At 43.0% G+C, this 12533-nt stretch overlaps 1 protein-coding gene across 2 annotated transcripts in view; it reads left to right on the top strand.

The window, feature by feature from the left end:
* Positions 1-12514, top strand: part of SPMIP11 (sperm microtubule inner protein 11) — a 29861-nt gene extending 17347 nt beyond the window's left edge. For both annotated transcript variants that reach the window (XM_020886958.2, XM_020886961.2), the window contains 3 exons: positions 9718-9840; positions 11767-11911; positions 12335-12514. In XM_020886958.2, coding sequence (XP_020742617.1) covers positions 9718-9840; positions 11767-11911; positions 12335-12383 — 317 coding nt within the window. In that variant the 3' untranslated portion in view covers positions 12384-12514. The remainder of the gene's footprint in view (positions 1-9717; positions 9841-11766; positions 11912-12334) is intronic.
* Positions 12515-12533: the final 19 nt, after the last annotated feature.

Here is a 12533-nt window from a genome sequence, read left to right as displayed (position 1 = left end):
GAACAGAGATTGAACCTGTGTCCCTGCATTGGCAGGCAGATTCTTAACTACTGGACCACCAGGGAAGTCATGGATCTAATCCACTCTTAACCTCAAGGATTTTGCTCCTGTAATTATCCCCTTCTCCCTCAGTTTTTCCCCTCTTCCCAGATCATTCCCATAAGTATACACATGTGCTGTAATCTCTTCCATCTGGGAAAAAAAGAAATCCTCTCCTGATCATATGGTCCCCTCAAGCTGTTGTCCCCATTTTTTCTCCACCATTCTCCCCCCTCCCACTCCTGATTATACCAAAAATTCCTAAGAAAAGTAGTTTATACTCATCAACAGGAGAAAAACAACCACACTGATTGACCTCACTTTAAAATTCCTGATCACTAAACTCAAGTGGGCCTTTATGGCTGCCCAAATGTTAGACTACATTTCTTTGTTCTATGCATTCTCTCACTCTCCTGAAGGCCTCTTCATACCTTCTCTTCTCTCAAACCTCCACCGCTTCCTCCCCTATCCTCACTCTCAGATAATGACTTTCCTTCAATTTCACAGTGAAAATGGAAGCAACTGGAAGATAATTTATATAACCCCTCACAAACTGTATCTATCCATCTACCTGCATCTGTGCCCATATATGTCTTATAATAACAAGTGAATGTTCTACACACTTAAGACCAACCCCTCCACTTGTGTATCAGATTTTTGACTATTCAAAGATACTACTCCAATTCTACTCCAACTGTTGCATCAGTTTTTCTATGTCTAACCATTCCCTACACACCTACATGCTATAATTTCTTCCATTTTGGAAGCTTACATCCTATTTCCCTGCCTACCCCCTATACAGAAAAGTTTCTCAAAAGAATTGTCTGGTCTTTCCGTCTCCAAATGTCTTGCCAATCTCTCTTCAACCTACATCAATTGGGCTCTTGCCCCTACCAGTCCACTGAAACATACCTAGTCACCAGTGCTCCTATCCATGGTGATGTTGCTAAATTAAATGGTAAACTCTTAGCTTTCATCTTATTTAACATATTAACAAGAAAGAGCAACAGAGCTCACCTGGTTCTGAATCCTGATGGTGCTAATGTTGCTTACAGTATGTCAGCTGGTAGAAGTTTGGGAATGTGGACCACCATAATGGGGAACTTGCTTCATACCTTTCTATTACTTCAGAACTGGTTTGGAAAAAGTATGTGTGGAGAAAATACTGCATTCTGTTTGGCTCTTACAAAACCACATCCATCCACCATGCTTAACCAGGTCTTCCTAATCTCAATTTCTACATTCATTAATTCAAGGAACACACAGTTCCTGACTGTGCCCACCCTTAGTTCCACAACACAAGTGATCTTACAGGACTGTGAGTTGTAACCCACACTTGTCTTCAGAATGATTCTCTGGCCCTGCTCGCTTTCTGACTGATTTCACCTTGTTACTACATTCACTCAAGTGGCTTGACCTTTTTCTGACCACCTGTACTAGCACTTCAGCCTGTTCTCCATGCTCAGATCAGCCACACTCTTATCTGGCTCTTCAGTGACGGCTTTAACAGCAACATTAAAATGAACCTATTAACACTTCACATTCTTAACACATACTATAATGATATTTTAAAGTTATTCACAATTTTCCTTTCAAGAAAGGTTTTTTTTTTTCCCTTCTAGTAGATATGAGGGCCCACTCAAGCCTTCCTTATTATAGTCATAATGAAAACTTGTAGAAGTGAGTCAACACAGGTAACTAAATATTCTGCCAGTCTCTGCCCCCTTCCTTTCTTTTCCTCCTCCTGCTGCTGCTGCTAAGTCACTTCAGTCGTGTCCGAATCTGTGCGATCCCATAGATGGCAGCCCATCAGGCTCCTCCGTCCCTGGGATTCTCCAGGCAAGAACACTGAGTGGGTTGCCATTTCCTTCTCCAATGCATGAAAGTGAAAAGTGAAAGTGAAGTCAGTCGCTCAGTCGTGTCCGACTCTTCGCGACCCCATGGACCGCAGCCCACCAGGCTCCTCCGTCCATGGGATTTCCCAGGCAAGAGTACTGGAGTGGGGTGCCATTGCCTTCTCTGCTTTTCCTCCTGATAAAGAACCAAAATAGAAAAGCCAAAGAGGAAACCTGGGTGTGGAGAGCATATTTTGGTCTGTCCTTGACTTCAGAAACTCATTTTCATCAGGTACTCAAAGTTGTTCAGGGAGCTAACTCACACTAAGCAAATTCAGAGTGCCTCATTTTCCTCACCTGTAAATGGAGATAATAATGCCTTCGTTACTGATCTGTTGTGGAGAGTAAATTAAATATACAATGTATGTAGTACACCTAAGACCTAGCACATAAAACTGTATGACAGATGATTGGAAGAAAAGTTAAAAACCATAGTGTTATTTACATAGGGAATATATACCTTTCCTTTGACTGGAATATATTTGCTACTCAAAACATACTTGCCAGAGTAGAGAGCCTGAAAAGCAATATATATATTTGGGTCATATAGCTTATAGGATCTTAGTTCCCCTGAGTCCTTTGGCAGTGAAAGCACCAAGTCCTAACCATCAGACCACCAGGGAATTCCCATGAAAAGCAATATTTTTAACCATAAGATTTCTTGAGAAGCAACAAATGCTAGCTGGCATCAAAGGATAGCTCATCCAGACCCTGAAAGAGCCTGGTCAATTGCAGTTGCTCACAGAGCATCCCTGACCAGTGACCAGAACTCTCTTGTCCACCAATCAGTAATTCCTACCCCTTCCAGACTCACCTTACTGATCCTAATTCTACTAGCTGCCCCTGCAGGTTCAGCCAAGCTTCCTGAGTTCATTCACCTTTAGTGCCTAAGCTTTCCCTCCCTATCCTGCCCAGGAGAGCCTGGCCACATATCTGTCCTCTCCTTTGCTGAATCTCTTTCACCAGTTGCTTTGAACCTTGTTCTCCTATCTTGTTTTAGTGTCACACCTGCACTCTTTTCTTGGTTCAGAAGTGTCTTAGAATTTCAGAAAAATTCCCTTATGTGGCCCTTTGCTAAGACAACTCCCTTGCCTTGTTATATGAAAAACCTAGGTCAAGCTAGATATAATCCCAGCACACATCTCCACTCAGGGCATTGCCCACTGACAGTCGTCTCAGAGGCAAATTGATGGGGATTGGTGGTAAAGAGTGCTTATGCTTGTCCTTATTTGAAACAAATGACAGAGTCTCCCTGCCAGACTCTCTAGTGACAGCCCTCCAGCCACAGACACAGTGACCTCCAAGCTCTGCAAATCCGAAGGGCCTCACTCCATCTTCCTCCACTGCGACCTTTATCATTCCTCCTCCCAGAGGAATTCCATAATGAGTCCTCCTAGTTGCTCTTACTTCCAAATGAATCTCTTCAAAGAAAAAGTAAACCTTTGGTAAAAGCTGTATTCTCGTTTTCTGAATCTTGTCAAAGGGATCCCATAGGTGGTTTTCCCCACCCTTGCTGGAAAGTACTCTGCTCAGTCTCCTAGTTCTCTTGACCTCTCCTAGCTTCCTTTTTGATGACCCGCTATGAGAAGACAGCTGGATATGCCATTCTTAGACTCCAGCAGAGGGCACTGTAGTTCTGGCTTTTCGAACAGGAGCATGAACAGCACAATGCAGCCGAGAGTGAACTGGCCAAAGTCTCTGAGCCCCTCCACCTTTCTAAATGGATAAACGTACTGAAATTATAGAAGTATATTTTTGGAAAAACTCATACATCTCATAGCTGCTACAGACCATCATCCTCATCCACTTGAAACTAGAGGGAGAAGATACTCAAGCTACTCACAGTTAGATAATATCTAACAGACATTACTCGCAGTTGTCTTGAAGTTGGTATAACTGCAAGCAGAGTAATACCACCCTGCCAGAGCCTCAGGAATGGGCAGCTCCAAGGCAAGTGACTGTGTCTGTATTGCAGCAGATAGAACACTTTTTTCACAGGGGCTTGGTCTTTCCCCCTGGTTCTCCCCACTGAGACTGGTCTAATCCACTGAAGAGTGACCCACCAGGTTCCAGTCTTCTCTGTTCCCTCGATGCTAGTCATAGGAAATGATGTTCTGCATTTAAGTGACCCTCAGGGAGGCAAAGATCTGCTTCTGGAACAAGGTAATATTATTACTAAGTCCCTTACCCAACACAAGGCTTCTTCAGGGTAAGAAGACACCCTTGACAGGGCCCTCACTGAGCTATACACAAGGGAGCCCACTAAGAGGGTAGTTCTATCAGTTCTTGTTTTTCTTTAGCCCTTGGTCTTTCCTGGAAACCCTGATGATATTTCAAAAGCCAATTTAATGTGGTGGTTAAGAGCATGGGCAGTAGCGCCAAAGTGCTGGGTTAAACTCACGTCTTGGCCATATGCTAGTCATGTAATCTCGGCAAATCACTAAACTTCTCTGGGCCTCTGTTTCTCCATTTATAAAATAAGGTAACAGTACCCATGTTTTACAGTTGTGCCAAGCACATTCACTGCATATCAGCTCTTTTTATTGTTGTTATCTCTAGAAGATCCAAGCAATCCATTTTATATCAGCAGTCTTCAAAAGACAGCAGTCTGCATTTTATATCACCAGCACTGTCTCTATCTTATCTCGTGCCCCACCCCCACTTTCCTTGTGTTCAGAATTCTTAAGAACTGCACTTTAAGGAAGATATTTTTGGAGGCAAAGGAACTGCTCCCATGTGTAAAATGTGCCCTGCGAATTGGTCTGGTTCCCTGGGTTTATGTTCTTGTTCACTTCCTCCCAAATCACTGACAATTTCCTGATATCAGGAAAGACTAAGTGCAAGATAGCCTTCCAAAAATACTTCAACCAGTTTCAGTCCATGTTAATACTCCAGTCAACTTGCCTCATATCTAATACGACCTCTTAGATAGGAGTCATATTTTATGTACAATACCACAACATCTAGAAATGTTTGCATTTCTACAAGTATGTTCTACAAATATCTTGTATGCATTTCTAGTCTGGGTGGTATTACTCTGCTTACAGTGACACCAACTTCAAGTAATATCTGTTAGATGTTATCATCACTATGTACTAAGAATCTGGAACAAACCAGCAAATACCTTAATCTAAAATTCAGCATTCTGGGAGCCACTGAGGTAGCGTAGATACTTAGTTGCTCAGTCATGTCCAACTCTTTGTGACCCCATGGGCTATAGCCCACCAGGCTCCTCTGTCCATGAAATTCTCCAGGCAAGAATACTGGAGTGGGTAACTATTCCCTTCTCCAGGGGTTCTTCCTGACACAGGGATCAAACCCAGGTCTCCTGCATTGCAGGAAGATTCTTTACCATCTGAGCCATCATAGGTAGACCCATTGTAAAAAGTTTTCAGTCTGAAAACATTGTGGCCAATCAGCCCCAGTTCCAACTAACAGAAACAATGGGCAAAGCAGTGGGAAACTAAGATTTTGTGACCTTCCTAGGGGCCTTGGGAAGTTTATACTACTGAGAAATCTACAACATAAATTTGGAAAAATAGAAGATCCAGCCAACTATTTTTGCATTACCCCATATATCCTTCACAGTCCATTCAAAGCATTAAATGTGGTCTTTTGGCAATTCCTAATTTATGGCCTGGTTCTAGAAGAAGCTGTCAGGGCCCTTCCTATCTATTTACCACAAAAAACCATATGGAGTATAGTATTAACTGAGTGGATGAAGAGCCTCTGTTATAACATCTGCCAAAAAAATGATGAAATTTTCTCCCTTGTCACAGTGGAGTTTACTTATAAAGAGTTCATTGCATCACACTATCCAGAACATCCCCTTTCACAGTAGCTGTGGCATGATTCTTACCTGACCGTCACCACCCTTCACCTCGGGTGGCTTCCAAAACTTGGCAAAGCTATGGGTTACCAAAAATATCTTCCAGCTTGCCAAATACTGATCTGAGGAGTAGGCCAACTAGTGCTTGATTCAAGAGGAAGGCATCCAAGTGGGTGATACTGTCTAATATACCTCCAAGCACACGGTAACCCATACAGGAAACTGGGTGCCTACTACTCAGAAACTGACATAACAGTCATCTGGTAATAATCATATGGCTATACCTTAAAGAACAATCAGCCTGAGGCCTCAGGACCAGAGAAAGAGCTCCCACTGTCACCTGCACCTAAATCAGTACTTACTTGCAGTCCAGGTCCCATTGCCCACTAGGAATATGCTCTTGCTCTTTCCGGGTCTGCACTTATTTGGCTATGGACATTCTGCCACCCTTAGTGGCATAATTTGGAAAGTCAAATTACGCCACTTAGTCAAAGTCAAACAACCAAACTCAAATGACACTGTTTCTAGGAAATGTAACCTGTGATGAAGTATAAAGCCAACCCCTGGTTCAGTCCAGGGTTCCACCTGTCCCAGCCTTCAACTGTCAATGGAGGGGACTCAAACTTTGCCCCACTCTGGTGGTGTCACTGTCACAGAGAATGTTAAAGATGTCCATGGAAGGGCAAGAGGGAGGGTGGAGGGACAGAGATGATGAACGTGTGGGGCCAAGCAGAATAAAGGGGAAAGCAGGAACTGCGGAAGAACTACAGAACAGCAGGCATCCCCACCACCCACCCAAGATGAGTCAGCAATCTCAACAATTTCCAGAGAGAATGGCAAACTTTGATCCAGTTCACAAGCTCAGGGTTCTGAGATGCAAGCCAAATCTAGCCTATTTAAGCAGAACATGAATTTTTTTTTTAAAGATAGTGGTGACATGGAATATTACTCAGCCATTAAAAAGAATTCATTTGAATCAGTTCTAATGAGATGGATGAAACTGGAGCCCATTATACAGAGCGAAGTAAGCCAGAAAGATAAAGACCATTACAGTATACTAACACATATATATGGAATTTAGAAAGATGGTACCGATAACCCTATATGCAAAACAGAAAAAGAGACTCAGATGTATAGAACAGACTTGTGGACTCTGGGAGAAGGCGAGGGTGGGATGTTTCAAGAGAACAGCATCGAAACATGTATATTATCTAGGGTGAAACAGATCACCAGCCCAGGCTGGGTGCATGAGACAAGTGCTCGGGCCTGGTACACTGGGAAGACCCAGAGGGATCGGGTGGAGAGGGAGGTGGGAGGGGGGACCGGGATGGGGAATACATGTAAATCCATGGCTAATTCATTTCAATGTATGACAAAAACCACTGCAATGATGTAAAGTAATAAGCCTCCAACTAATAAAAATAAATGGAAAAATAAAAAAATAAAGATAGTGGTGAGATTATACCAAACTTAAAAGCTTCCATATGGCAAAAGAAACAAATTGAAAAGACAACCTACAGTATGGGAGAAAATACTTGCAAACCATATATATATGATAAAGGGTTAATACCCAAAACATATAATGAATTCCTATAACTCAACAGCAAAAAAGAAAGAAAATCCAATTAAATGGGCAGAGGATCTGAATAGACCTCTCCAAAGAAGACACACAAATGGCCAACAGGTATATTAAAAGATGCTTAACATCTAATCATCAGGGAAATGCAGATTAAAACCCCAACGATGTATATCACCTCACACCTCTCAAGGTGGGTATCATGTTTTTAAAAATCCACAAAAGTTAACAGCATTGGTGAGAAGTCAAGGGAACCCATGTGCATTGTGGTGGGTAAGCAAATGGGTACAGCCACTGTAGAAAACAGTAGGGCAATTTCTCAAGAAATTAAAATAGAACTACCATTTGATCCAGCAGTCTCACTTCTGGTATATATATCCCCAAAGAAATTGAAATCATGATCTCAAAGGGATATCTGCACTCTCATATTTGTTGCAGCATTATGCACACTAGCCAAGACATGGAAGTAACAGAAATGTCCATCAGGGCTTGGGTGGATTTTTTAAATGTGGTAAATGCATACAATGGAATATTACTTGGCCTTAAAAAAAAAAAACTAGGGAAATCCTGGCATTTGCAACAACATGGATGAACCTGGAAGATATGCCAAGTGAAATAAGCCAGAGAGAGGACACATATTACATGATACCACTTATATGAGGAATCTAAAATAATTAAACTCAAAAGAAGCAAAGAATACAACAGTGTTTTCCAGAGACTCAGGAGAGGAAAAAACAGGAGGGCAGTAATCAAAGGGTAAAAAGTTTCAGTTATGCAAGATGAATAAATCCTGAAGATCTACTGTATAGCATAGTATAGTTAATACTATACTATATACTTAAAACTCTGCAAAGAGACTAGAGTTTATGGTAGATGTTCTTGTTACAAAATAATAATAAAGAAGGTGAGAGGAAGTTTTTGGAGGAGATGGATATGTTTGTAGCATAGATTTTGGTGATGGTTTCACAGGTGTATACTTATCTCCAAATTCATTAAGTTGTATAAATTATATATACGACTTTTTGTGTGTGTGTTACACAATGAAGTAATTTTTTATTTAAAAAAAATAATTACTCAGGTGTGTCAGGTCTTAGCTGCTATACGTGAGATCTTTCACTGCGGCACACCGACCCTCTAGTTGTGGTGCACAGGCTCATCTGCTCTGCGGCGTGTGGGACTTAGTTCCCTGACCAGGGGTCAAACCCAAGCCCCCTGCATTGCAAGGCAAATTCTTAACCACTAGACCCCCAGGCAAGTCCTTGAAGTAGTTGTTCAAAAAATATTAAGAGGCACATAAAAACTGTAGAAGGGACAGAGAACCAAATTTGGCAGACAGTAACCAGAAATAAGGTTCACAATCACGCCATAGACCTGGCTGTGCAGAGACACCAGTGCATTCAGTGCTGTGGGCACTGCCGGCCCCGAGGACACTGGGCCCCAGATAATGCTGCTGGAGACAAGAGGCAGCTTCACTGCCCCAACCTCCATCAACAGAAAAAGACTTCACATGATCCCAGCTTCTTTGCAACCCCAATCTTTGATTCAAAATCTGAAGAAGACACGTTGATTGGCCTAGCCAAACCTCTTGGCCCTTGGCCTTGCTACAAGAGAGGCTGGGTATCTTAGTCCATGCAGGCTGCTGTAACAAAATACCGTAGACTGGGTGGCTTATAAACAACAGAGATTTATTTCTCACAGTTCTAGAGGCTGGCAGTCCAGGATTAGGAAGCCAGGTGAGGGCTCTCTTCCAGGTTGCAGACTTCCTGTTGTTCCCTCACGTGGCAGAAGGGGCCAGGAAGCTCTCTCAGGCCTCTTTTTATAAGGGCGCTTATTCCATTCATGAGGGCTCTGTCTCATGAATCACACCCCAAGAGCCCCACCTCCAAATGCTATTACCTTGGGCATTAGGTTTTCAACATGTGAATTTGGGGGGCGGAGAAGTGGAGGGAATTCAAACATTCAGATCAAAGCACTGGGTAAGGAAAATCTCATCTTTCCAGTCACTATAAGATACAGATTTTGCATCTCAGAAGATTCCTAAACCCCCATGAGAATGCTAAGACTACACTATCCCACTCTATACTGCCTTTCCAGCTCCTGGCCCTGTCCCTCTCCACTTGACCCAGCACCAGTCCAGCTCTAAATCAATAGCAAGCTGAGACCTCTCTAATGCTTCTAACACACTTGATACCTGCTGCCCCAAATGCTCTTCCTGATACTACTGTGTCCCATGAACCCCTTCTTACCCTGCAACACTTGGCTTGTGAGGGGCTTGGAGGGATCCCTGCCCTGTGCTGGGTTAGCATGGAGACCAGAGACTGAGAAAGTCGAATAACCCCATTTGCTAGGTACTCAGAACAAGTCTGCTCTCATTTCAGACCAGAAGGATCCAGTGCCCACTAGGCTTCCCCCTATTATCTCAGAAGATGGGAATTACTCCGTGCACCAAAATAGCCACACAAAGTACCATGAAGCTGTTCGGAAGGTATCGTTAAAGACATGTAAGTATCATGGATTTGTCACCATTCTAGGGGCAGAAAAGGTGTTTGTGAGTTGCTAAAGTGGCTGGGATGTGGTGGGGCGCTGTTTTAGAGCAGGCAGCAAGGTCAAAAAGAGCCAAGAAGAGACTGAGAAGAGGGAGAAAGTAGGCTCCAATAGTGAGGTAAGCAAGATAAGATAAAAATTGAATCAGAATTGACAGCAGAAGATCTACCTGTGAGTACTTTCTCTTTCAAGTGTCTCACCATGGATAAGTCACTTATCCTTTTTTAACTTGTTTCTTCATTCATTTAGGGAAAAAAAAAAAAAGGCAGAAAATGCAGACTCCGCCAACCTTACAGGATTGTTATGAGGATCAAAACTTTGGAATTTGAACTGAGTTTCAACTCAACAAGCTGTGTGACCTTGGGCAAAATCCTTTGATCACTTAACCTCTCTGGACCATCTGAAAACTGGAATAACAATCTAGTGTTTTTTGTGAAAGAGAAACTTACATTTTAAAAAGTTCCTAGGACAAGCCACTGATATAGGCAGATACTTGCAGGAATCTCCAGGGAATTCTGCTATGTAAAGAAAGCCAATCCCCAGAAGATCCTGTACTGTATGATGCCATTTATACAACATTCTTAAACTGACAAAATTACAGAACTGAAGAACACATTACTGATTACCAAGGAGTGGAGGGAGGAGTATGTGACTATAAAAGGGCAACTCTGGGATCCTGTGGTGACAGAACTGTATCAATATGTTAATAGCCTACTTGTAACAGTGAAAAGTGGAAGTTTTTTTTTTTTTTGCTTAATCATATTGGACTCTTTGCAACTCCATGGACTGTAGCCCCCCAGGCTCCTCTATCCATGGTATTTCCCAGGCAAGAATACCGGAGTGCATTGCCACTTCCTTCTCCAGAGGGGGCTTCCTGACCCAGGGATCAAACCTGAGTCTCCTGCATTGGCAGTCAGATTCTTTGCCGCTGAGCCACCTGGAAGGCCCCAATAGTATAGTAGGGATTTTTTTTTTAATAATAATTATAAAGACTAGATAGCCAGAATATTAGGCTATAATCCTAAGTTTTAAAACATATACAAATTTTATACATTGGTATAATTAGATTTATACAATAAATTAAGAGTGAAAATTCAAAAAAAGAACATCTAGGTAAGTCTGATATTCAAAATTTTTTAAATATCTAATACAACATTTAGAATTTAACAGGTAGTTGATAAATTATAGGACTTCCCTGATGGCTCAGATGGTAAAGCGTCTGCCTACAATGTGGGAGATCCGGGTTCAACCCTGAGTCAGGAAGATCTCCTGGAGAAGGAAATGGCAATCCACTCCAGTATTCTTGCCTGGAAAATCCCATGAATGGAGGAGCCTGGTAGGCTACAGTCCATGGGGTCAAAAAGAGTCAGACATGACTGAGCGACTTCACTTTCACTTGATAAATTTTATGTTAGCAATACCTCAACATAAGGCAGTATCACTGCTAAATTTCAGAGAATTTCCTGAAATAAGCCAAGGGGGAGGGGAGGAAGAACCAGTAGACCCATCTTGCACATTTTCCAAGTGGGTTGTGTGGTTAGTGCTCTTATTGCCGAGGACCCGGGTTCAATCCCTGGTTGGGGAACTAAGATCCCACAAGCCAGGTGGCATGGCCAAATAGAAGAGAAACCAAGTAGGCAGACCACTTGTTTCTGCACCACCTTAGCACTTGTGGTAAACACAGGAAGAACCAAGACTGATTCCACTGGCCATGAAGGGTGTAAGATGCTGAAATCCAGAAGTGGAGCTGGGTGTGGTGACTACATTTCCAGGACTTCTCAGCATCTGGTCAAGCCTAGTTGCTAGGTTGGGCTTGTGGTGCCCTGAGGCACAAAAGGGGGCACCCAACTCTAAGAAATCTGATAACCTGCCCAACCATTCAGTCCCCAATCAGGTCTTCAGGGTCCCCCTGACTGATGCTCAGAACTTCAGCTTCTGGCGGTCCAACGGTGCAGGAGTGCGCCCAGAGGAGACCATGCCCTGGATCCGGAGCCCCCGCCACTGCCTCATCAAAAGTGCAATGACCAGGTTAGGTTGGGAGGGGTGAGGGTGGGGAGATCACTTAAATCCTTAGAGATGCTTTCATTTCTATTCAGAGTTGGAAAATGGAATAGGAGGTTTTGTCTTACCAGGGAAAACTGGCCCCAGAATCTAGGCAGTAGTGGCTACTGCTAGTAGTGGCTATTCAAAGGAGCTAAAAGATTTATCCGTGTCTTTGTGTTTCACCTTATGGCTATGACTTCTGAACAGACTCAAGAATCTACAGCATTCCTGTGGGAGGCCTGGAATGTTTCTGCTCCCTTCACTGCCACCTCCCACCCCTCTAAGCACCACCCATTGGCAGCAGCTCCACCTCTTCATCACTACCCCTGCCCATTCAAGGTTTAAGACCCCCACCCCCACCCCCAGTCCAGCCTAACCTGGCTGAATTTGAGACTGTCTCTTTTACAGGTTTATGGATCACTCTATTCTCAATGACAGAAACTTCAGTCTGTATTGAGCAGGATGTGTTTGCAGGACAAGATAGTACTGCGGATGAAGCAGTGAAGAGGGAGGTATCCTGGTTCCAATGGCTGATTAATGGGAGGAGGGGACTGAGAAAGTGCAATAAATAGACTGATCTAGAAGTAACTTGTGTACACAGGAAATG

The sequence above is a fragment of the Odocoileus virginianus genome, chromosome 24, assembly GCF_023699985.2.
Source record: "Odocoileus virginianus isolate 20LAN1187 ecotype Illinois chromosome 24, Ovbor_1.2, whole genome shotgun sequence".
In the NCBI taxonomy this organism is placed as follows: domain Eukaryota; kingdom Metazoa; phylum Chordata; class Mammalia; order Artiodactyla; family Cervidae; genus Odocoileus; species Odocoileus virginianus.
This window is presented reverse-complemented; position numbering and strand designations above follow the sequence as displayed.